The sequence below is a fragment of the Dromaius novaehollandiae genome, chromosome 2 (genome assembly GCF_036370855.1).
Source record: "Dromaius novaehollandiae isolate bDroNov1 chromosome 2, bDroNov1.hap1, whole genome shotgun sequence".
In the NCBI taxonomy this organism is placed as follows: Eukaryota; Metazoa; Chordata; class Aves; order Casuariiformes; family Dromaiidae; genus Dromaius; species Dromaius novaehollandiae.
Window position 1 is genome coordinate 34495925 of NC_088099.1, and position 24656 is coordinate 34520580.

Here is a 24656-nt window from a genome sequence, read left to right on the forward strand (position 1 = left end):
CCCCCTGGGCAATTGAAGGAGAGCCCAGGAGGATCCCTGGACTGTTACAGAGACTGCCGGGGGGGAGGGGGAAGGGAGGCGGCGCGGCTGGACGTAACGGGGCAGGGGGGGAGTGCGGGAAATGGCGGGGGCGACGGGAAGCAGGAGTCGCCGCGCGCCGGGCTCTCCCGCTGCTGCCTCTTGGGGCGCGGCGGCGCTGCCCGCGCCCGTTACCAAGCGACCGAGGCAAACGGCCCGCCGCGGCCCCGCGCCGCCATGGCCGGGCAGCTGCGGCCCGTGTACGAGGGGAAGTTCACCGACAGGTTTCCCCAGCTCCCGGCCGTGAGTGCCCGCTCCCGGCCGCCCCTACGCCCTTCTGGGGCCGCGGCCTCGCCGTGTGTTTAGTGAGGAGGCGGGAGGAGGGGGCAGCTTATGCAGCAGGCAGGCTCCGCTCGATGCAGTGCTGTCTCTCTCCCCAAATAAAGGGGATTGCCCCGTTTTATCAAAGCGGGGACAATTAGGCTATGTTTCCTGCAAGGTGTCAGAACCCCATATGACAGATTCTGCTACTGATAACGGGTTGGGGTATGCCTTATTTTTCGATCGTACTGTTTAGGCTGGAAAGTTGGTTCCGACTGGCGATACGGCTGCAAGTTGCCTCACTGAGGTTTTACCCAGGGTGAGTTTGTTTTTCCGGTGCTCGTTGTGAAATTTTTTGCAATATTGTTTTTGCTTTTAGACAGGCCCTATGTGAGAGTAATCTGACTGTTACTTCTCCTAGGTTGCACTATCATTAAAAAAAAAAAGTGAAATCTAAGTCATTTTTCTCATCCCTTCACTTTATAAATCACTAATGTTAAACATTTTTTATGTTAATAGTTTTTGTCACATGGGATCAAATAAAATAGCTGGTATGGTTGTAAAACACTTCTGTGAGTTCCTTTTCACTCTGCCTGTATTACAAAATTCACCATGCCTGCTTGGATAGGGCTAAAGATAACTGTTTTCCGTGACTCTGAAATGGTTATTGGGAATTATTATTCCTTCTGATGGAGGGCAGTGCGCTGTCAGAACTGTGCTTCCCTCTGGCCCTGAGGTCGCTGCAGAGTTGGAGGGTAGTGAGCACACAAACATCACTTAAATAGCAGCTCTGCCTTTAATTGGGTAATTGCAGGAAAAAAAAATTACCCTGGTTCAAATAATTTATGAAATTGCCCCACTGAGAGTGGAGTTGTTGTGAATTAGGTTAAATGTTTTAAGTGTTGGTAAATGTAACGTCTGCTTTTCATGAAGACTATTATATGTGAAGAAGCTGTTGTCCATCTTAACGATAGGACTAGAAAACTGAAACTTAGCAACTCTCTCACCACTTCTGTTGCTGGTTTGATAAAAGTTATGTTGACTTTGTGTTCAGAACATCAGGATCTGCAGTACTTAGGCACGTGTTGCTGCCCTAAAACATCCATTTAATTTGTATGTCTATGAAATCACACTGAAATAGCTGAAGTATGTTTTATTTTCCGTAATACTTTGTGAACATGTGGAGTAAAATTATTTTTCTTTGCCTTATAGCCAATTACTCCAAATATTGTGAGAAAATTTCGAAATACAACAAATCCAGCTCCTGGTGTGGAAAGAATATTCTATGGCAGAGCAGATGATCCAGATATTGCAACTCACTTGACACATGGTATTGGTTCACGTTCTTCTCTTGCTGTAAGAAAGCGAAACTCTTACTTTTGTTTAATAATGGACCACTTAAGAATGTACTTAATAAATGCAACTGATTTCTTCATGGTCAGAGATAAAGGTACATTACTGAGTGACTTTTGCTGCAACATTTCACTGCTGTTGTGGCTTATCTGAATTCTGAGGTCAGTTCATGGGATTTAGTTAACATGATTGAAATAGGAAAACACTTGAAGTTCAGTGACTTTTATCAAATAACTTTTGCAAAGCTGACTGAATTATTCATTTCATTTGATATTTAAGCCAATGAACTCTCTTCTACCCATACAGCTTTAGCTGCTTTCTCCTTAACTGAATACAGAAATAAAACCTATTTAGCAACCTAGCAAGAGAGCAATAGAGCAATCATCTAAGACCATGATTGTAATGCAGTTGTATTATTATGTTTCTTTCTTGCTTTTGGATTGAAAATGGTTTTGTTAGTGGAATAGTGATATTTTGAACATGTCAGACTATTTTGTATGTATTCTTTACTTCAGAAATAATTTTTGTGAGATGTAGTCAAGCAGCTGAAGAGCTCATTAGTGTGATTTAGAGATTTGAATAATAATCGTGTGATCAAAAATAAATTATGTGAGTAAAATATACTTTTATGATGTATTTCATTAGCTGAGCTTGTAAATTAGTAATTTTCAATTTTACAAATGAAGAAATCGAGGCCAAGAGGTGTTCAGGGCTCCGGACTTTACAGGTTGAATCTTCAGTTTGAAACATTTAAGACGTGGTATTTGAGGATGTTGAGTAGGACATTTTTTAGGCCTATCCAAAATGAAAAAAAAAAAGCACAGGTTCTTTGAACCTTCTCAGAAGTTCTATGCTGAATGGATTGGTCTGTTCAACCTATACTACCTGTTGAAGACTGTTATACTTTGTATTACCAGCTAAATATTAACTGGAGGAAGAGTTGGAATCTTAGTGAGTTCCCTAAGCACAGATTATAGAGCAATCATATTTGCTACAACTTTTTTTTCAACATTTCTTTATATAACATTCAACAAGGGACTAGTAATAAACCCTCCCTAGGTTTCCTATCACTTTGATGGGTAGCCTGAAAAATCATGATTTTGGAAGATTAAAATAACCTGTTTTAACATTTTTGAAACTTCTTATTTTATTTTTTGAATTTTTTTTCTGAAGTTGATTTAACTTTACAAATAATTTCTATTAACCCAAGCCCAGGGAATACACCAAGAAAACATTTTGTCCCACTCTAGTTCTAAGCTTTGAGCACTCCAGCAAAAGTCCTTTCTGTTGGTGTGTCTTTTTGGGATGTAATACTAGTGTATGTCTTAAAATATTATCTTTAAATTCTGCATTAGCGTAATTGGGCATAGATGTTAAAAAATATATTGTCTAACCACTGGACAACAGATGTTTTTAATAATAAAGACCTGGAGACTTCATTCCAAAGATGTTATAACTATAGTCATGTTCACACTTTAGTTTCGACTATATTATAATTTGACTATAGTATCTAATACACACTAAGAACAGAAGGATTACTGTCTCAAATTTCATAAATTAATGAGTGGAAAAATGTTGAAAGGAAAGGTTCTGTCTCACAATATGTATTTAATTTAGCTGGAGATTTAGCATAGCATTGATTATTAGTGGCGTTATCTCACAATACAGTTTTGTTTTGCAACTTGATGAATATGATTGTGTCAGTCTAATCATGTAAGATCTCATTAGAACACTTATGGTCACACCTTTGTTCTTGTGTGCATGTGTGAAGGAGTATCCATACTGATGTGTAAATGAATAAAATTTGTTGTATTTTCTGCCTCTTGTGTTGTTTGTGACATCTTTAGGCAGCCTTGCTAATAAATCCACTTCCTAAAACTAATTTTCAACAAAAAATACAAGACAAAAAAGAAGCAGTCTACTTCAGTAATCGTTGGGCAGCCTTGGGCAGATCACATGATCAAACTCCTATGTTACCCATGGGCTTGGATATATCTAATACCACGTTTGGAAGAACAGTCGTCCGAGGTAGGAAAATTTAGTATTAAAACACATTGCTCCTAAATATAAGATAATCTGTGGTTTAATGCTTAGTGTATACTATATGCTTCCAACAATTCCAGTTTAACAGAAATTTATTCTTCTTATAGCAGATACTGACAGGCATGAATTCGTAATAAAAATGCACTAATATTTTCAGTATGATGAATAAACAGGTGACTGAGAGCATTTCGTCACCAGTACAGCTTTTTGCTGCACTCTGGATCTGTCTTCATAGATTTACCTGAAGAACTGTTTAGGTAGCTGACATCTTACTTTCCTTTTCCTGACTATTCCAATAGGTCTAATAAAAAAACACTACCTTGACTAGTGAACCTTTCCTTTACAGGAAAAATCACATGTTAACCGCTGCAGGGGAGCTAAATGGTTATGTTTGTCTCAATTTCTATGATTCTTGTCCTAGTCACGTGCCACCGTGCTGTGAGATTCCTTTTGCTTGACTAGAAATTTGGTAATAAAAATACTTCCACTGTATTAGCATCTTCTGTAATAAGATACTGTTAAAAAAAAAATTACCATGTATTTGGTCTTTACTTTTCAGATGTGTCAGGTGGAGAACTTATAAATCCACCAAAAACTTTTGAGGAAGTGGATAAAGAAGCCAGAGAAGGACATGATCTGTACATCATGTCACACAATGATTATTATGTTGGTAAGTTCAAGAGCTGATAAACAGCCACATAAAAGACCTAATATGAGTGAAGGTAATTGTGTTTCTTTGTGTCTTCAAAACATATTCTATTAATACAGTATATTAAAAAGTTATATTAATAAGTAATAAATAATATTAATAAGTTATATTAATACAGTAATAAAAGTAATAATTTGTATCTCAAAAAATAATTTAAAAATAATATTCAAAATCCATCTAGACGGAGTCCTGAGCAATGTCCTCTAGGTGACCCTGCTTGAGTATGGATGTTGGACTAGATGATCTCCCAAGATGATCTTGGAGATCTAACTTCAACCATTTTGTGATTCTGTGGAAAAAAAATTCTTACATGCAATTGAGGGAAATGACCTGTTTCTAGAACTGTAGATCATTTCATGGTGGGCATATTAGGTACTACAAGAGCTTAATAATGGAGTTGGGAGGCTGGTTTCTGTTGGGTGCTAGTTGAAAAGCAGAGTGTTTCCAGAGACCTAGAAAGTCCTTGATTGGTTGTTTAGTGAGTTTGACATTGTTGTCTGTCTCACTGAGAATAGTTGCAAACTTAGAACCACAAACCGTTAGTCCCCCTCTCCCAATTCCAGTACTTTCACTTCTGGTTTTTCCTTCTTACTAGGATCCAAACAAAATTTCAGGGTATCTAGACTTCCTGATGGGGAGCTCATCATGGAGGCCTGGTTACAACAAGGAATTTCAGGCTGCTGACTGGCTCTCTGGAACTCAGGATCCTGCTTGTCCCACAGCTATGGTTGCTCCACTTCCAGCCCAAGCGTTTTGCCTCCACTTCTTCAGACTCTGTGGGCTGTACTTACATGAGTAGTCTGCTCAGGGCTGGTTACTCTTTATCTAGTAGGTCTAGGCAGGAACAAAGTGACAAATAGTACCCTGAAATGCAGCACACACTACTGTTTCAGCCAGTTCTGTTTTTCCCCAGTTCCATTGCTTTTGCTCACACTGTGAGACTTAAATTACTAGACTAGAAAATCAGTAAAATAAATAAAATTGCCTATCGTAATAACACCAACAATTCTGTAGGTGTTGGACAAATGTGTAGAGAAACCGCCATACAGATTTTTCAGTGGAATAATGTAAGTTTCATATGGTTGCAGTTATGGAGAAGTGAAACCATAGTACCATGTTGTCTCAGTACCAGATTCTGCAAGAGCAGAATGTCTCAGTATCGATTGAAATTGTGCAAACTTCTAATTGAATTTGTACCCCCCGTTTAACACAGGAGGCATTTTAGTGGAATTGTTCACTCTCTATTTCTGTCTCCTTTGCAATTCCTGTCCACAAGATCATGGAAAGGCCAAAACAAAAACAGATAAGCTGAGCACTGAGAACACAAACAGCATTAAAAAAAATTTGTCAACTGTATGTCCCTGTTTTGAACAATAATATAAAAGTTCTATGTTGCAGTGCAGTCAGAGGAAGTCTTTATTAGAAAGCAGTGAGTAATGTTTTCTTGGAAGTTCTAACTGCTGTTCTTCTCAAAAGCAGATTGAAAGAGCAGCAAAAAAACAGAATGATGTTTTTTCTTGTTGACAAGAAACATATACTTGCAGGTTCCTTGCATAGAGTACTTAGGTGATGTCCTTACATGTGAAACTCCATTTTACAGGTGAGATGGGAGATTAATAGATCCATAAACAAGTAGGGCAATATCTTGTTTACAGTGAAGTCAATGGCAAAATTTCCATTGCATCCATCATAGCAAGATTATATCTGAAAATGCAGCATGTCAAAAATATTTTTTTCTTTTTAATATCTATTTTTAACAAGGAATACATTGAATGTATATGTTTTTGCTAGAGTACAGACATAATAAAGTGATTTGTTTGCATGACCCTCACTACTTAGGCTAGCTGATATTTTTTATACTAATTCCATTGGGCTTGTCTTTAGCCTTTATTCAGACATAAAAGAAGGCACAGGGGACAACTTTACACCTCAAGTAGTTTTTGCCTTTTGCCTTCACTTTTGACAAGGACATTAATTTTAACTACTGGATAAGCACAGAATACACAATTAGATATCTTATTTAATTGAAAAGTGTTGTTATTTATTGATTTGCTTTTATTTCTTCATTATTTCTTCTTAAGAATGAATATAACTTATTTTAGTGTATTTTTCTTGTTGAGGTTTTTTACGTAGGCTGAAATACTTATTTTTCCACAGGGGAAGCAATAAACAGAAAATATGACTCACCAAATTTCAATAGGTCATGTGTTTTTGGAAAAGAACCCCCTCACTTTGAAGATGGACGAAATGTATCCAGATCCTTAAATTGGCTCTTGGATCTACAGTCGTAAGTTAGAACAAGTAACTTGTTAGTTAGTGCTGTGAGTTTTCAAGAAGGGTGTTCATACTTGACCCTAATTTTACATCTTGTAATCCTGTCTTTAATTTGTTAGCTATATTGAATCGAATGGAAAATACAAGTAGTAATTTTCGAAATAATTTATCCAAATCAGTTCTACCATAGTATGGTAGTGCAGTACTTAGCATTTTTTTAGCATTACTTCAAGACATCTTTGATTTCAAAATGGTAAGATTTTTTGATTACCGAATTCTTGAGCAGTTATGTCTGAGAGTTATTTTCCAACTTTGTAGAAAGAAGGCATCAAAAATTGTATCCAAACGAAGTGATGATTTCAAGGAAAAGTTTCAACCTCAGCTTGGAAAAGTCCTTGATCCGTAAGTAAACAAAGATACCTTCCAAGAACAATTTCATTCAGGCCATTTGCCAAGCGTCAAATACCCTGTTCTGTCTGGGGCATACAATGTAATTGAGTGCTCAAAGCTTCCACTTTGCAGCACTCTGCTTAACAGAAAGGAACTTTCTGCTTGCACTGAATAGGCCAGTTTGTATGGAAGTTACCAGTGAGGTCTGTATTGTGGCTACGTTGTGAAACTCTTGCTGTTGAGAAGGTCTGTATGTGAACTGATCAGATTTGCACCAATGCAAGCAGGCCTAATGCAGCTGAAATAATGGCCAGTGAAGGTCTGCATCATGGATTCACAATCTGTATACTGGGGAAATCAAAATCTATGGGAGGAGAAAGATTACAATCTTGCTCTCAATTCTGCAGTTTTCCAGATTAAGTGGTGTTTGTACAGGCAGATAGGAGAGAAGGAGGAATTCTTTATCACAGCATAATTTATTGAAAATAATCATTTTGTATAACATTTACAAAGTAAGAGAAGAGTTAAATCTTTCATTTTGAGAAGATTTGGATGATGTCCTTTAGTAAATTACTGCCATTTTTAAGAAATCTTAGAAACTGAAGCCTCAATTCAGTAATCCATGTAAAGTGCATAACCTAACACATGCTTTGCTAAACAAAGTACTAGTTATATAACTTAGAGAGGAATTATTGCGGAAAACTCTGCAATACTTTTTTTTTAAGGTTTGTTTCTGTCTTTTGCGGTTAGGAAGATTTGAAATAACTGAAATGTTTAGGCTATTGATTTAGCGACTTGACCATTTTACTTACTCCAACACTAATTTTGGTGATCTTTTCTTAAATTGCCTATATTCTCACTTGAATAGTTCCATGGAAGAAGACATATAATGAAAATTGTGTTATTATCTAGCAGCATGCATTAATATCAATTGAACTGCTGATTCTTGAAGCATGACAATTCTTCACCCTCAGGTGGTTAGGAACAGTTTTTTAAGGTTGCTGAACAGTGCTTATGAAGAACTACAGCAGTCCTAAGGTACTGTGTGGTCAGGATCCAGCTGTGCTACTAAGCTGGGCTTCCTGAATGTATACAAAGACTGTCTAGTCTACTCAGATGCATGAGATTTCTGCAAAATTGTGTCCAGAAACTCATAAACAACATTATTGCCTTTTGGTAGCAAAGTTTAAGTTTAACCTCAAGATCACACGCTTAAGTGACTCTGGAGAATTATGCCCATAGTACCTGTAGGGAGAGAACTCAGACGTGAACCATTTTCTACCCTCTCTTTCCCTATGGGCTGGCTTATTTTGAACTAGAGTTACAGTGTGAGCAACATGAAGCAGTGTGATCAGTTGGGGAATCTGGGTGGCAAGCTCAAACCTAGGACTATTATTACAGTATAGATACAAGGTAATTTCATTTTATTTTGTGAATTTTACGCTATCCACATTCCACCTGTAATATGAAATGATCATAAGAGGAAAATACACATGGTAGTCTTTAGGTTACTGTGTTCTCATCTCTCTAGTTTTATCTTCTTTTGGAAGAAATAGTACTGATGCTCTTAATTTTTATGGAGGTTTCTGATTCAGATAGCAAAGTTTTAAAGAGGCAGTTAAAACAAATATTTCATCTTTATATTGCATCTTTTTTGAATGAAGACATAAATGAAGACGTTATTTATCTAAAAGTCCTAAAGAAACAGTTCTTAATGTCACCATTAGCATTTTAATTTTCTGGTTAATAAAACAAGGCCAAGTTTTGCAGATTGATATTGGCTTGGTTGCTGTTTTAATAGGCACAATACTGCATGTGAAAAAGCAGAAATGTGATTACATTTTCCACTTTAGCCAAAAGTAAGTTATTTTAAGACATTTCAGTTGGAAACCTGATTTGACCTAGACATTCTGCTGTTCACAAGTATGTTATAAGGACTTTTCTTAATCATTTCTGTTGTGTTTCATAGAAAAACAATTTATTTAAGGAGTAGAATTTTTCCTTTTAATAAATCTAATTGTTCAAAAAGTTATGTTTACATTTAGCTGTGTTATATTATTAACAGCAAATCTTTTAAATGGGTTCATAAAAGGATGTTTTTCTATAATGGCAACTTTGATTGAAACAAACAACTGATGAACAGATTCCAGATGAAATCCATTCATTCAGATGAACTCCCATGCGTATCTTTCCTGGCAGTATAGTAGAAAATCATATGTGTTTTTTAAATAATAGGATAATGTTTATTTTGTCTACTAATAAAATATTTAACAAAAAATTCTGTTCCTTTACAGTATAGCAGAAACTATGAATGTTTCCCCAGGCCATACATTTGGAATGTTACTCCATCCAGATGAATATGGTAAGTCTTGTAGTGGCAGGATAAAACCTTACCTTGTTGATTAGACTATTCTGAAGTAATTAGTATCAGTAGTACAGAATATATATTTTTCTTAAATGCTTACCTTAAAAGAGGCAAGGTATACAAATTTAGTGGAATAACATTAAATTGGAGGCATAATTCCGGAAGGAAGTTGCTAATGAAAAAATCTGAATGTCAAAATAAAGAAACTTCAGTTTTTGGATATTCAGATTTTTTTTTGTAAGGTCTCTGTGTCTGAATATAAACAAAATGGGAAACGGAGAAGAAGGCAGGAAACTCATATTGACATCTAAATGACTATTAAAGTGGCTATTTAAATCAGTTATATATTTTTCACATGGTGATTTTTCTTGTGCTTCAGTAAAAACAGTATAAATGATAACAAGCAGTATGTAAGAAAATTAAGACGTTTTTGAAAAAGGAAACTTAATTTGAAAGGAAATATGAACAATTTTTTAAATGTGAAAAACTCAAAGTAAAGAATCTGAAGAGTCCTTTGGATGAGTATGGCATGATTAAGAAAGAAACTTACGGGCATTTCTGTGAATGTAATGGATTTCTGTGTGTGAGTGTCCAGTTTTTCTCTGAACTGGTTCTTTTTTGTTAGTAAAGCTGAGATATAATAAGTAGTCAAAAGTAAAGAGAAAATGGGATAGTTGACATTTTTAAATGTAGAAGCAGTCTGTCACAAGGTTCAAGTGACAGGTAACCAAGCATTCAGAAAAAATAAGGAAGGTAATTACATAGTTCTCGTAAAAATTACTATATTGTAAAATTGTGGAAAGGCAAATGTTATAACTGGTCAAAATATAGGAAAACAAATTGAAAAATGTGCTTTGATTTTCAACAACTCTCTAGTAGTTTCTAAAAGGAATATATTGAGGAAATCAATTGTGTGGTAAATGGCTAACATATTGAAGGTAACTGAGAGAAAACAGAATGAGTAATGACTAATTTTCATTATGGAAATATTTGAAAGATAGACACACAAGTAGTAATGTATTGGAGTTGATATTTTAATATATTTATTAATGACTGGGCAATGCAGTGAATAGCAAAAAATAGAAGTGTCTGAAAGTTATTTACATGAATCAAGAGCAGAGAAGGTTAAAATTTTGCATAAACTTGTATACATGCTTTACTATGTAAAGTAATAAAACTAAATGTGTTAAATGTATAGGTATTTTTTCCTTGTAAAGAACATCAGAAGGAACTAAACAGGCTAAGTGAAAAGAAGACACAATTACAGAGGAAATTCTTTATGAATAAGTATAAAATTATATATTTAGCTTCCCATTTGAAGGGGATTAGTTGAGCTACTCCTACTTGTCTAAATTAAATTTTTGTACTCTAGAAAGTGACCTCAGCATAACTGTGGGCACAGGAATGAAGATGGTAGCTCAGTGTGCCACAGTGTTTAAAAAATACTAATACTAGAATATGTAGCAAATGTAGGAAGAGAATAACACAAAATATAGTGCACTGTCTTTTTAGAAATCAATAGTGTATAATTATATGAAATATTTTATTGACTTTTCAATTGGTTCTTAAAAGTATTCTGAAACATGGCAGGCTGGAAGTGTTAGATTAATAATATAGGTTCTTTTGTTCTCAGTTATCTGGACATCAAGTAATTCCTGCTGGTCTCAGTTTTTGAAAGTAGTGGATGGATTTGTGAAGCTATATTAAGATGTTTCAAAATTTTTAGTATGACCTGCATGTGAATAGAGAAATCATCATGTGGACCATTTGCTCTTTCAATCAGATGGCCCTATCACATGTTCAGCAATGCTGAAAATCAGTATCTGTAAGCTGAGGTTCTCCTTCTCCTCAAGACTGGAAGCCATTTTTGAAAACGTGCATTTTCTGTATATGTGACAGTAATTGAAGAAGTGTTTATTTTTATAGGAGTTGGTGATCTTCTTCACTGTAGGGTTCCTAGTGAATTCCTCCGTGGTAAAGACCAAGAGAGAGCTGTTCTTACTGCAGTTCGGCAAAATTTGAAGAAAGCTAACTACCACAATTTTGACACATTACTAGAAGCATTCAGGCATTATGATAAGGTTAGTGCTTTGAAAGAATATAAATGTAAAGGAATGTGTGACATTTGCCTTCCTCTGCTATGGAGATAGAGGCATGAAGAAACACAATCATAATGAAGAAAATATGCATGGAAAATATACAGCAATTTCATAGTTATAGTATGATTTTAATATACAGTCATGTAGTCTGGTTGGTCATAATGTAAAGCTGTGTTAAAGCTGTGCTGTAACAGAGACTGACTTCGCGCTTCATTTTTTCTTTTTATGTAAGTGTTCTTTCTGAATATTTTTGCTTTTATGTCTTCTGATTTTTTTCCTATGCCTCTGAAAGTAAGAAAATTTTAGAGTAGTGGAGCTGGCAGAAATGCTTATCATCATCAACTTCACTTCTACTCTCTGCCAAAATCCCAAGCAAAGATGTCACCCCTACTTCTGCGCTAAAAAATCTAAAACCTATCAAAAAACTTTTGGAACCAGTGAAGATTGCTGCACGGATTATATACTTGCCAAAAAATTACAGGCACCTACCTTAGTTTCTAGCAGAACTAGTATACAGGCCAGATCATTTGCTACAGTGATAACTCAGTCCTTTTAAGGCTACCAGCCTTCTAAAAGCTAGTTTCTCAATTTGCTACTTAGCAAAATGGTTAGCTGCTGCAACAGCCTTTCACAGTAGTATTTGGAGAGATGGGTGACTTAGTCCCTCTTTGACTCTGTACAGACAGAAGGACTGTAAACTTGTAGAACTGAGTAGCATTTGTAGAGTGACACAAACATTATAGGGTCAAATTTGTGATTTTCTTCACACCCTGATGTTAAGGAACTTCTCTGAAAGAAGGTATGATACGTATTTTACTGACTTAATTAGGATGCAGAACTGCAGTTATCTGTACAGTAGAAAACTGTTTTCTTTCTGGGCCAATACAAATTTGTAAGAATACATAAGGCAAGATTTTTGTTAAAAACTACAAAAAAATCACAGTAGTTAACTGTGAAAGATGCTTAACAGTGATTTAGAAATACTGTTTTTTAAATATTTAGTTTCAAAACTGGCTAGGAGATTGGTCTTCCTAAAAGACTTGCATGATGCAGATTTCAGACTCTTCTATCAATTTCCAAGATAATGGCAAGCAAGAGTCATGAGTGAGCAGGAATAATCTTAGTGTTTTTTGCCCCTCAAAAGTTACTGTTATTTTTTTCTTAATAGAAAAATGGTTGAAGAGATTATGTGTGTATTTTCTTCTAAACTGTACTTCTTGACTGAGGAGTAAAGCTTCAAGAATTTTAGATTTTTTTTTTCGGGGGGGAGAGGGAAGGAATTATAGTTGACGTTTCATATATAACCTTAATTATAATGTATATAGAATGACTGACACCTTACTTCCAAAAGAAATCTTGGCTTTGCCTCAACATTTATGATTAGGTTGTTATCTTGTCACAATGTACTGTCACACTGGCTTTCTTTGAATCTCAGGTTGCTGTATTATTTAAGATGAAAATTATTCATTGATACTTTAGTATTCAGATTTTGAATTTCTAAATTACTCAGGGTTTTTTTTGTACTCAGCAGTGCTACTTTTCTGAAATGATGCGGCTGACTTTTATGTGTGTTTGTATGTATACCTAATATGTGTGTGTGTGCCTTTCCTTTTCACTGAGTGCTTCTATATTTTTACAGTGGTTGTTTTACCAACTATTTTATTTTATTTGTAATAGAATGGTGATGGGATGATAGACAAAGATGACCTGAGGAAGTCCTGTTTTCAGCTTAATCTGAATATAGATGCTGAGCTCCTGGATGCCTTGTTTGACTATTGTGATTTGGATAAAGATGGTCTGATTAACTATTTGGAATTTGCAAACTTCCTGAACTGGAAAGATAAAATGGCTGTTAAAGAGTTTGAAGAAAAAATAATTACAAAAGGTAGGTGATTGAGTACTGGGAAACTGTGGAGATGATCTTGTTCCTACCATGGTTACTGAAAGGACCCTGCTGAAGCAGACTAGGCGATCCTTTAGAAGAATAAGATTTAGAGAGTACATTTAGTTCTTGCATGCCAACAGCATACTAGGACATAGTAGACCCTATTAGGTACAAACATATTTCAACCCTGTCTGTGGGTTCTGTGCTCCATTTTGAGAGTGTCACATAAATCAGAAGAAAGTAAAAATCTCCTAGAATTGTTATAAAATATGCAGATTAATTGTGTTATCCACTTTATAGTTTTTCAAGGATTTAAACAAACTTTTTTTACCTCTTTAGTTTGTAGTGTGCTGATAATAAATCCTGGCTGTTTGATAACTTTCACATCTCATAGGGATAAAACCAGATACTTCTGCACCTGCTCTGCCTGAAGACAAAAAGACAGATGATGAACCACTGTTGAAGCAGGAAGATCTTGTGTTAAAAGAACCAGGAAGCTCAGAAAAGACACCAAAAACACTTACAAGACCAACAGATCACGTGTTTGCAGATTATCAGACAACTTCATCTCAGTATAATGCTGTAGCAGGTAGTCTCCCAACAGCCTGTAAGTACAATGAGCTATACTTCTCACTTGTGAGCATTATTTAAGACAAAATCAGAAACAAGTTTAAAAATTATTAATACAGGTACTAAAATAGTACAATACAATAATAATTTAGATTATTAGATAAATTTAATTAACTTTGTTTAGGATTGTGCATTGGAAGTTGGCATAGCTTGGAGGTTCAGCATGGTTAATCATTCAGAATTTGAAAGTTAACCTAGATGTTGTTGAGATATTAAGCTAGTCATTTTAGGAGAACATGATCTCTTTGGAATCATCCAAAAATATCTTTAGCTGGAAGTACTGGATGAGTACTGCAAGTTTACTGCAAGGTTTACTGTTTTCATGCTTCATGGTGTAGCTGAAGCTAGGAAATCTAAAAGTACAAAAAAAGAAAGGAGGAAGAAAATGATAGAAATTCATATTGAATGTATTTGAGACAAAATATCAAGTTAGCTCTTATTAAATGAACATGTTTTACCCTCTTTGTCTGGGAGTCATACAGTCATACTACTCCTGTTTCTGTAGCAATGTCTTTATATAAAGGCTTTCTCTTTGTTGCGTCTGTTGATTGATATCCACAGATTATCCAGTGTGTGGTGTTCCAACCATTCGTTCAGATATTCCTGCTCCTCGAATTCGCCGCATTAGTGACAGAGCTAATTATGGTGATGAAGGCAATGCTTATGCATTATTGTGTCCTTCTGTCTTCAGTCAAAAAGGAGTATATGAAAGAGACTTTTTCAAAACAAGACCAAAGGCAGAGGTATAGTACATTTCTTCAGAATATTCGTCCAAGATAAGTGCAATCCCTATAGCTGTATGGGAGTGGAAGGTCATATTGTCAGATAAACAGGTTGTAAAATTCATTCTTGAAGCATTACCATCTTTCTTTACATCCATTCAGCCATCTCAAAAAATATACACTCTTCACGTTCCAAATTATTCATAAAGATGACAGTTACTCAGTTCATTGAGATCTGACTCAACAAAACTTCCAGGCTTTGCTAATGGCAATATAACACTACATGAAAAGAGTAGAGGTTACTTGATGACAGAACATACATGTACAAATGGAAGGGTATTTACAGTAAAGTCTATGAGTGTAAGTCTCAATTGAGCAAACTGCTTAAATACCCTTTTGAAATGCTGAATTGGGGCCATAGGCTTAGATCCCCAGAGGACTTGGAATATAATAGAGGATATATGGACTCACAGACCAATGCTGTGCCCTCTCCCAAGTTGACCTGGTTGTATTTCTGAAGAAAAAGATATGACATAAGACTGAAGGGGGGTACTTGGGGACTCTACCCTTCTTCCATCTGGTATCTCTGGGCGTCACTCCTGCACTGTTATCTCACAGCCCATAGTGCCTCCCACATAAATGGTTAAGCAGCTTCTATTCTTTCTTCACTGTCTTTTCCTGGTTTGCTACTTTATTTGTATGCATTTTCTAATGAAGCAATATAAAATCAAGAAATCATTTTATTACCTGAAATATGATTTATGAGACAAAACTAACAAAACATGAAATCCCCATCTAAAATGAAAAAAGAAGCCTGAATTCCCTCTCTTTTTCTACTAGTCATTTCATTATGTTAAATATTCAGTCACATTTAAAGGTGGACCTTTAATTTGAGCATATATTTTACAGAAGGAAATGTTGCTAATTAGTGGCTGGGCATGTTAAAAGTTGTGGTTTCATGTTCTATATGTATCCGTGACACATAGCTTGTCAGAGTGCCTCAAAATGTCATGTACATGAGCATTTGCCATTTTATAACCTAGCTCTGAAGCAGGAAATCCATGCATGCAAAATGCAGCTAACAGTAAATATAATTCATGCTTTGTTGAGAAGGCTGTTATACCTGTCAAGTGTTAGATAGAACTCTTCTCTGAAGTTATAACGTGGCCTGAAATGTCATACTCCATTGTAAACTCTACAGGGTATTTAGAGTTCTGTACAGAACCACCTCAGAGTGTGTTAAATCACCCTATACTCATGCAATACATTGTTTCAGTTTTTTAGCAGTGATCTTTGATTTATTTTGACATGGAGCATCAATACTTTCAAACCGGTAATAGCTAGCTAAATTACTATTTGAAAACCTAGAGTCATACCGTACTGTCAGTTTTTGAATAGGTCTGTAGAAATGAATGAGAAGTCTGACCAAAATTCAGTTTTGTGATGTGGCACTTCATGTTGCAAAAGAACAAAATAGTTCAAAGTATTACCACTCATTATAAGACTATGAGTTAGCACTGCTGAAATTGTGCTCACTGAGCTTCCAATTCAAGAAGGCAACTTCCCAGAGGACATAGTATATACTTCAGTGTTACTGAACCTAGTGGGATTTAAGCATGTACTCTACTGCATCCTGAACTGAAGCTGCAAGGTCCTTTTAGTGTCTCTATTTTCTTCACTGGAATTCATCCCAGTCCACTGAAGAGAATAAAAGTCACTGTGGCAGACAGATGAATGAACTTTTTGCCTTAAACATTTCTTGGTACATAAGGTGCAAGCAAACCATAACCCCGAACAAGCCATCTGTCCCCAGCGGAAACAGGACTAAGCTGCTGCGACCCCTGAAATGGTCTCCCTGCGACCATTCGGGACACACCAAGCCTGCGCTGAACCAGACCACGATCGGGTAGAGACTTTGGGACCTGGATTGTAAATTACTGCCGCTTAGCACAACTTCTATAAAACTTGCTTAGCATGAGTAGCTAAATTTGCTGAAGCCTTAGGCCGCACTTAGATAAAAGGGCCTGAGAGCTAGTTCAAACTGGAAAGATACCAGCAGTTTGCATTCCTATGCTTCACACTGCAAAAGGGAGGATGTCAAGGCTTTGAAGTGAGGCCTGCTTGGGCGCCGGGACCCTGGGAAACAAAGCCTCCTCTCACTGCTGAAACAGTGTTAATTAGGGGGGGTCTGGACTGTCTCCCCCTCGTCAGGACCTTGGGAGATAACACCTACTGTCACTGCTGGGGCAGTGCTAATTGCTGGAACAACACCTGTTTGTCAGGGCCTTGAGAGACAAGGGCGGGACCCAAGGAATCAAAACACATTTGTCAGCAGAAACCGCAACAGTAAAGATAAGGGAGAAAAGCAGCCTGCCTGGGAACAACGATGAGACCCAGTAGGGAGCAGGAGACCCCAGACCTAAAAATTACTATTGGTCTGAACCACCGCGTGAGGGGTGGGAAACTTAATTTGAAAAAGCTATAATTGCAGGGATTTCTTTGTTCGGGGTCCCTCTTCGGAGGCACCCAACTCGAGCTGTAACTACTGCACACGTGTCATTACAGTTTATTTATTTAATTCGCCTTGATTTGACTCCAAACTTTTCCAAGACACTCAGGGTGAAGAGGACCAACGGGACGCCACTGGATCCACGGGTGGTGATATCTCTTTCTCTCTCTCTTTCTCTCTCTCCCCCTCTCTCTCTTTCTCTCTCCTCCCCTTCGTCTTTCCCCACCTTTTCTCCCCACTTTGTGGAAAATAAAGTTAAAAGGTTGTATGGTATTTGACTGGTTTTAGCGTCTTAATCTCGTCCTTGGGATCGTAATGAAACCCTCCTGATACTGGATCGGGACAGTCACTTAACTGAGAAACGGCTGGCATAAACTGTCATTTATAAAGCTGCAAATTTACCATGCTGAGGATCAGGCCTTTATTCATACACAAGACAGGTTTAGAGGAGGATGAAAGAAGGTTGATCTAATTGTGTTAAAGATGTTACTTTGCCAAAGTGTGAAAAAGCATGCAAAAAAAGAAAATCTTCAGAGCACAGAAATCACACACACACACACACACACACACACACACGATAGAACTGAAAAACCCAAATGTTTGCCAATACTAACAAATGCACAAATAGCAAATGTCAACATTCTTCTAAAACCTTTTAACAAGTCAACAGCTCAGTTGAACCAAGAATGCAGTGGGAGTCATTCATACCAGAAAATATAGTGGGGGGGGGGGGGATTCTGCTTTATTACATTCATGTAAAGCTTTCTTACTGTCTAGCAAGACCCAAAGTTAGTGTAAACTATCTCATTTTAATCACTTCACACATTTATATATACCAATTGAGGATCTACTCTATAGTATTTTCACTGTGAAATACAATGATACAATCTGATTTATGTTGATAGCTGCAAACAATAAAAATATAATGGATAAATGGGACTTGGCTTAGAGCTTTTCAAAAATGTTTACTTTTTCCTGAATCTTCCATGTTTGATTTTTTCAATGTTAAAGTTGCTTCAACATTACTTTATTAAGTAAGGACAGTTTTGTCATCACAACTTTCATTCAAATAAGATTCAGATGTACTTGAAAAGGAACTTCTTTGGTTAAGGATGTCATGATTTGGTCTGCAGTTTATATTTAAAAGTGAAAAATATTCTTTAGCAAATAGAAATTTCTAATACATATAAAAGCCAGACTCTGAAAAAGTTTGAAGAAAACACTCACCCAAATTGTTTGTGTTGTCTTGTAGATTGAGCAAATTCTCCACAAAATTGGTATGAACATTTCGGATGAAAACTTTGAAGAGATATGGAAGCAAGCCTGGAGGAAACATCAGAGGGGAGAGATTTGTGTAGAAAGCATCAGGAATGTATTGGATGAGATACATGCATCACACAAAAAGCAGTAGCTAATGCTAGTTTTGGGGCATTGCGCTTCTTTACACTAACATCAGTTGTATTTCTGGTGCTGAATGCAATAAATATTTTAAATATGTTGTATTTACAAAATTGGAATTCACTATTTATCATCTTTCTCAACAGTGGGTTGACTACAAATATATATGAATCTGTTTCTACTACCACTGAAGTTGGTAGGAACTGATGCCCATAGGAATAAAAGAGGATACAGTATGTTAGTAAATGGAATCCAACTATTTCATATTATTTATTGTTTTTACAGTATTTCTAAGTCTGAATCATTATATTTTGAGCATGGACACTTTTTAAATTTTGGAATTCAGTTTTTTCTCTTAAAACCAAGAGGACATTTCTGAAAGTACTTAAAATAAATGTTAGTCATGCAAGACGTCTTAAAGGTTATTATTATAGAGTGGTGCCTGGCTTTGCTTTTAATGTTCCAGAATTCTTCACCAACAAATGGTAGCTAACAGAGATCTGGTTATGATAAGTTATTTGATATTTTTAAAGGTCTGTGACAACATGCTTTACAATAGGATACTAGGGAAACTACGTAGTCATGGATATGGGATCTAAAGTGGTGTTGTGAAATAGACTCTGTAAGAATCAATCCATTAAAAGGTGCAAAAATAAATGCCCAATTTTATGGCAGAGTGTTCAGATACTGTATGGCACCTTACGGCTTTTAGGTAGAGTTACTGAACACTCATAATTGAGAAAAAAGAATGAATATTTAGAGGCACGTGACACATTAGATAAAATCTTAGGCTAGATAAAGTCAGAAAAGTTTTGGAGGGCTTTCAGAGAGCTGACTGTTCACCAGTGACCAATACAATTTTTTGGAGGAATGATGTTCATAGACAAGGAAGATTTGAACATCATTACAGAAATCTCAATGCATATATGAAGTAAAATAATAATAAATATTGGAAAGCAAATAGTATTAAAATATAAAGCTATGAATTGGTATGTTCATTCTTCACCTCTTGGCATAAGAGAAATGGAAGCTGTTTGGTATTGTCAGTGAGAATGATTACTTCTAGATTTTTCAAATGAATTTGAAAGAAAAATCCTTGCCCAATATAATTTTAACTTAGAGAATTGCAGGAAGGATATCACTTCCTCACCCATTGGTGCTTCCTATACCTTAGTAAGATTTAAAGGATTAGACAGTGTCTCCAGCCAAAAGTTTTACTGAGTTCTACAGTGTAAGTAAAGATGGTGTGTCTTAAATATTAGGAATGCATTTGTAATGATGGTTTAAAATTTTATTGTAATGCTTTTCTCACTCAGCACTTGTGATTTTTAGGATTCCTCTTTTGTTCTGCTGATTTTCTAGGAGCTTCTAGTTTACTGGCTTGTTATGTGAGATCCACAAGCTGGACACTTTTGTACAATATAAAGTGCTGAGGCAGGGAATTCTGGAAGTTTGGGGACAAAGGATTCAGTGACTCATCTTTATTATTAGTGTAGCATTAATAGTAGCTGATCACATCAAGTAGAGAGAATTTACTTTCCAGTTATTTGCTGGGAGCCTATGTTATAAATGTTGCTTTTTGAAGGCAACATGTTCCTGTGAATTAAAATTGTTCTGCACTGTTGTCTTGCATCCTTCTGGAACTCTGTGTGTGCACTGGGAAGCATGCAGGAAGCAGACTGTGACCATCCCAAGTGATCATGACAGAATGATGAATGTACTATTAATTTCAATCGAGTTTTCTATGTCAGGATTTCACTACCTCAGTGAATCTCTAAAGCTCTTATTCTGCTCATGTAAGGTGGGAGGGAAGAATCTTTTACCTTTGTTGTTGTTCACTTCCAAAACTGTCAGACAGAATTAGTCTTATAAGAAATATTTTTTTTTTCATTCAATAGAAATTTTTGTATGAAAGACTTAAGCTCACTTCAATTCTTAATGCAGGGCAAAATGGAAAAAAAGTCAGATGTGCATATTAGTAGAAGATGTTTGTTGTGTTTGTGCAGCAGCTGAAAATTCTGTGTACTCTGTTTTTCAATCTACAATAGAGATACCCATTTTCATTCCTTTGCTTCCAGTAGAGCCTTTTCCTTTATCAGTGAAATGGAATTAACATTCTTCATTGGCAGTCTGCTAAATAAGTCCAGAATAAAAAAGAATGATAAATCCTTTTCTTTTTTCTTTCTTTCTTTCTTTTTTTTTCTTTTTTTTTTTTTTTTTTTTTTTTTTTTGCCAATATGTTTCTAACCACAAACTAAAGCTTTTTTTTTGTTTTTTTTCCTTTGAGGTTGGGTTTGAAATGAACTGGAAGTGCTGTTCACCTAACCATGTCATGTCTGCTGAAGCTTTAAGGGGTTAAGCACTGAACAGACCTGTAAATTCTACTTCTTGGTGCTTGTTTTGCATCATGATATACATATGAGGCCCCTAAAAGATCTAATCACTGTGACACACAGACAATGAATTCTGTGGAGTTTCCGAATCCTTTATTTCGTTTGTTTGCTTTTGTTATTGGCCTTAGGCACAGAGACTCCTTGTGTCAATTTTTATATTTCATTTTTGTTTGATTTCCCAGCATGTATGCATTCAATGACATATTTATAGGGTTTAGAGCTGGAAGTTGTATTCCATAATTTTTGTGATTCTGTTAATATATTCCCAACTGATAGGAAATTAAAAAAAGTTTCCTTTCCTCTATATTGCAGCGTGATTGTCTTTTATCTAAGTTTAGAGTTGATTCAACCAGGACAGCACGTTACCTTTCACTAACCTGCATGTTCTATCTAAGACAAAGTTTTCCAGAAAAGGTGAGCAAAACAACCCCCACTGTGACTCAGATGTCAAATGTATTGAGTGGATTTATGCTGTTAATAGTTATGTTACAAAATCATATAGGTTATAAATATGTAGACCTGTACTTCATAGGCAAAACTACTAAATACCAAATCCTGAAAAAGATAAATGTTTTGGTAAAAAACAATGATTGCTGAATCTGTTGGGCCAAGTTCATCTCTGACTTAATTCCATGGGGATGCAAAAGCCATATTTTCTTCACAGAACTTTTTAAACGTAGATACTGGCTGTAAGATACAGCACAATCAGATGTTCATGCACTCTTTCTATCTCTCATTTTATTTCTGTTTCACTACTGAGATTATTTCAAAGAAAAGCATATTTAATAACTTATGTTCTTTTAATTGGTTCTGTCAAGTTAATTGAACAGCTGTTAAGTTTTGGAGCAGATGTATTGGTTTCCAGTGACAGAGGTGGAATGTTTTCTTTTCTACAGAAGTAGAGGTCATCATTTTCTTGCCAAAAAAGCCATGCCAAGGATTCTGACTTTCACTTCTTGAAAATACTTATCTGTTAATTAAAAAAAAAAGGGAGAGAGAAAAACAAAAAACAAAACTACTGAAGATTTAAATGAAGAAAACAAGAAATCTCAACTGCAAAATTATCTGTTATTATTAATTTTATACTTCTGGCTCTTAATAGCTAGAATGTGAATATTAGCATAGATAAGCTTACAGGTGATGTGACTGATTTGGCAGTGAGTTGTGCTGTGTAAAGCAGCTGTTGTATCTGATTTTCTTTATTCTCTAATGGAAAAATTCTTCTGTGCAATGACACGTTTTAGACATATCTGATGGGAAGATCCAGCCCAATATGTTCAATAGAAATGTGTGTAATATAAATAAGTGTAAAACTTGCCTTGATATTATTACTACGTAACATCAATACATCTTAAAAGGATAAAAGACTTTTTTCCCAGTAAGTTAAAATTACTAAGAATTGCAAGTTTTCAGTTGTTTACTTGGCTCAAGTGAATATCCTAGTCCTGATTCTTGTTCTCAGTAGTGAATGGCCATTTTTTGTTGTTGATTTTTTTTTAAACAACTATACATGACTATTTGGGTTCTAAATAAAAAGCTAATGACCCTTTATGATGAGAAATACACTTTGAGTGGATGTCTAAACAGAAAATGAGGTGCTGGGGTACCGTATCCAGAAATATGATTTAAACCTTTGTCTTGCCAACAGGTATGAACTGGTAGGATGTTTTTGGAATGGCTTATTAGTCATTCCAATGGCTAATTAGTTGATGTTTGCCATTAGAAGGTATTTGTTTGGAAAGTGGTTGTTTGCATTTGACAGTCTGATTGGGTACCACCTGCCTACCTAGGCATCACCTTGTTGAATGGCCAGAATGCTTTTCTGACATCTAACAGATGGGTATGAGTTTAGGCATGCCAAAGAAGCATTTAAAAGCAGCATGGTTGATGGTACTTGAGGTAAGCTCTATATATTTTATTATTATTAAAAACTATATTAATTTTGAAAATGCCAACATAGTTTATGCAAACCTGTAGGAAAGATTTTGGCTGCTTTGATCAGGATTAATTTGCAAGTGGAAAGGTAGTTAAAATGGAGTCTTCACTATGTTTCTATTTGCTAAAGTTGCTGATTTTTGCCAAATGTGTGACCTCTCTGAGCAGACTGGAGTATACTGAGAATATGTAAATCCTGAGCACACATTCCTGCAACTTCCGAATAGCCTGTCATAAGCATGGAAAAGATATATTCCTCAGGCCGAAAGTAGGTGCGATTGTGTGCTAAAATTATATTCTAGGAGATTAGGTGGTAAATTCTGTTAATATCTAAATAGTAAATCTCTTGGGTGCTTTGGATATTTTCAAGCTCACTCCTCATTTCAGTGCCTAGATGTAAATGAAGGTGGCAAAAATGAGACCTGATCTGAAAAAAGAGAAGGGCATCCCTGAAAGATTTTATATGTGTGGGTTTTACAAATCATCTTTTTCTTCCTCTAATAACAGGGATTGCACATTCTGTGTCTTAAAATAAATTTGGACTTGTGCTACTTGCTAGGTAAGATTTCACCACACAGTCAGAGTCAAAACCAGGCCATCTGAGTTGCTGAAGGGCACTCACTTCTAGAAATAGCTTTTCTGTAAGCCTTGAAATTTTCTACGGATCACAGACAATGTTGGGTGTGGCGGTCTGATTCACGGACCCCGATGTGCTGGATCAGAATCAACTTTATTCAAGCAAGCAAGCCCTTTATATAAGCTCTAGCCTGGATCGGTACTTTCCCAAAGGTCATGTTCCCATCATTGCTCCTTCTCATCCCGTGCGGCTACTACCTTATCTACATACTGCTATTTATTCCTCCCAAGGCTTTCGGCTCCTTAACTCTATCTTGTCCAATCCCTCGCTGTCTGCCCCTACATGTCCCCCTTTTTTATTTTCTAAACTAAATATTGCCAGTGCAGTGCATATTTGTACAACAAGTACTTGATGCAAAGCCCTTCGAGTCATTCTCTGCATAAGGCTTATTAAGCAGGGGAGATAGATAGCAAGGGCTAGAAATCTTAGGAAGATTACCAATCCACATGCCAGTACCTTCTTAACCCACGACCCCAAACCTAACGTCCAGTCCTATCCCTCAAAAGGGTTCCACTCTGATTCTATCTACAACTTATTAGTAAGGTCATGTAGTCGCTGTAAGCTTTTATGAATAGATATTGACCCTGCACGAGGCAGGCAGATATTGCCAGAAAATGTCCCGAAATAGGCTCATCTTAACTAGCTCTCAGTCCTTGTTTGGTGTTTCGAGGGATGCGCCAACAGGTCGAATCAGTCGTGCAGGCATCCAACGAGGCCCGTTACCTGTGGAGACACAAGCATAACCTTTCCCCCACGTTATTAAGTCTACTGGTTCACTCCATTGACCCGTTTCCAGGTTCGTGTAGTGAACCCGAGGCTGTTCTCGCCACGTAGGGCATGAGAAATGCTTATTAACTGCACTTTGGTCCATATAACGGTTGAAGAGGTTGAGAACATATAAGGCTTTCCATAGCTGCTCTTGTGGGGAGGCACCGGGGCTATTCCCCCTTTTTTGTTTTCCAAGCATGTTTTTTA

The 24656-nt window shown here is 36.3% G+C and overlaps 1 protein-coding gene across 3 annotated transcripts; it reads left to right on the forward strand.

The window, feature by feature from the left end:
- Positions 1 to 116: 116 nt before the first annotated feature.
- EFHB (EF-hand domain family member B) lies at positions 117 to 19672 on the forward strand. 3 transcript variants are annotated; one of them, XM_026103863.2, is made up of 13 exons: positions 117 to 321; positions 596 to 658; positions 1552 to 1695; positions 3540 to 3720; positions 4295 to 4405; positions 6602 to 6731; positions 7037 to 7120; positions 9403 to 9470; positions 11400 to 11554; positions 13250 to 13457; positions 13852 to 14064; positions 14649 to 14830; positions 18571 to 19672. In XM_026103863.2, the coding sequence occupies exons 1-13, from the start codon at positions 256 to 258 to the stop codon at positions 18727 to 18729; spliced, it is 1764 nt and encodes a 587-aa protein (XP_025959648.2). In that variant the 5' UTR covers positions 117 to 255; the 3' UTR covers positions 18730 to 19672. The 3 variants fall into 3 exon arrangements, with proteins under 3 accessions (XP_025959648.2, XP_025959646.2, XP_025959647.2); XM_026103861.2 differs by lacking the exon at positions 117 to 321 and having other exon boundaries at positions 385 to 658; positions 1552 to 1669; XM_026103862.2 differs by lacking the exon at positions 117 to 321 and having other exon boundaries at positions 385 to 658; positions 1552 to 1669; positions 13301 to 13457.
- Positions 19673 to 24656: the final 4984 nt, after the last annotated feature.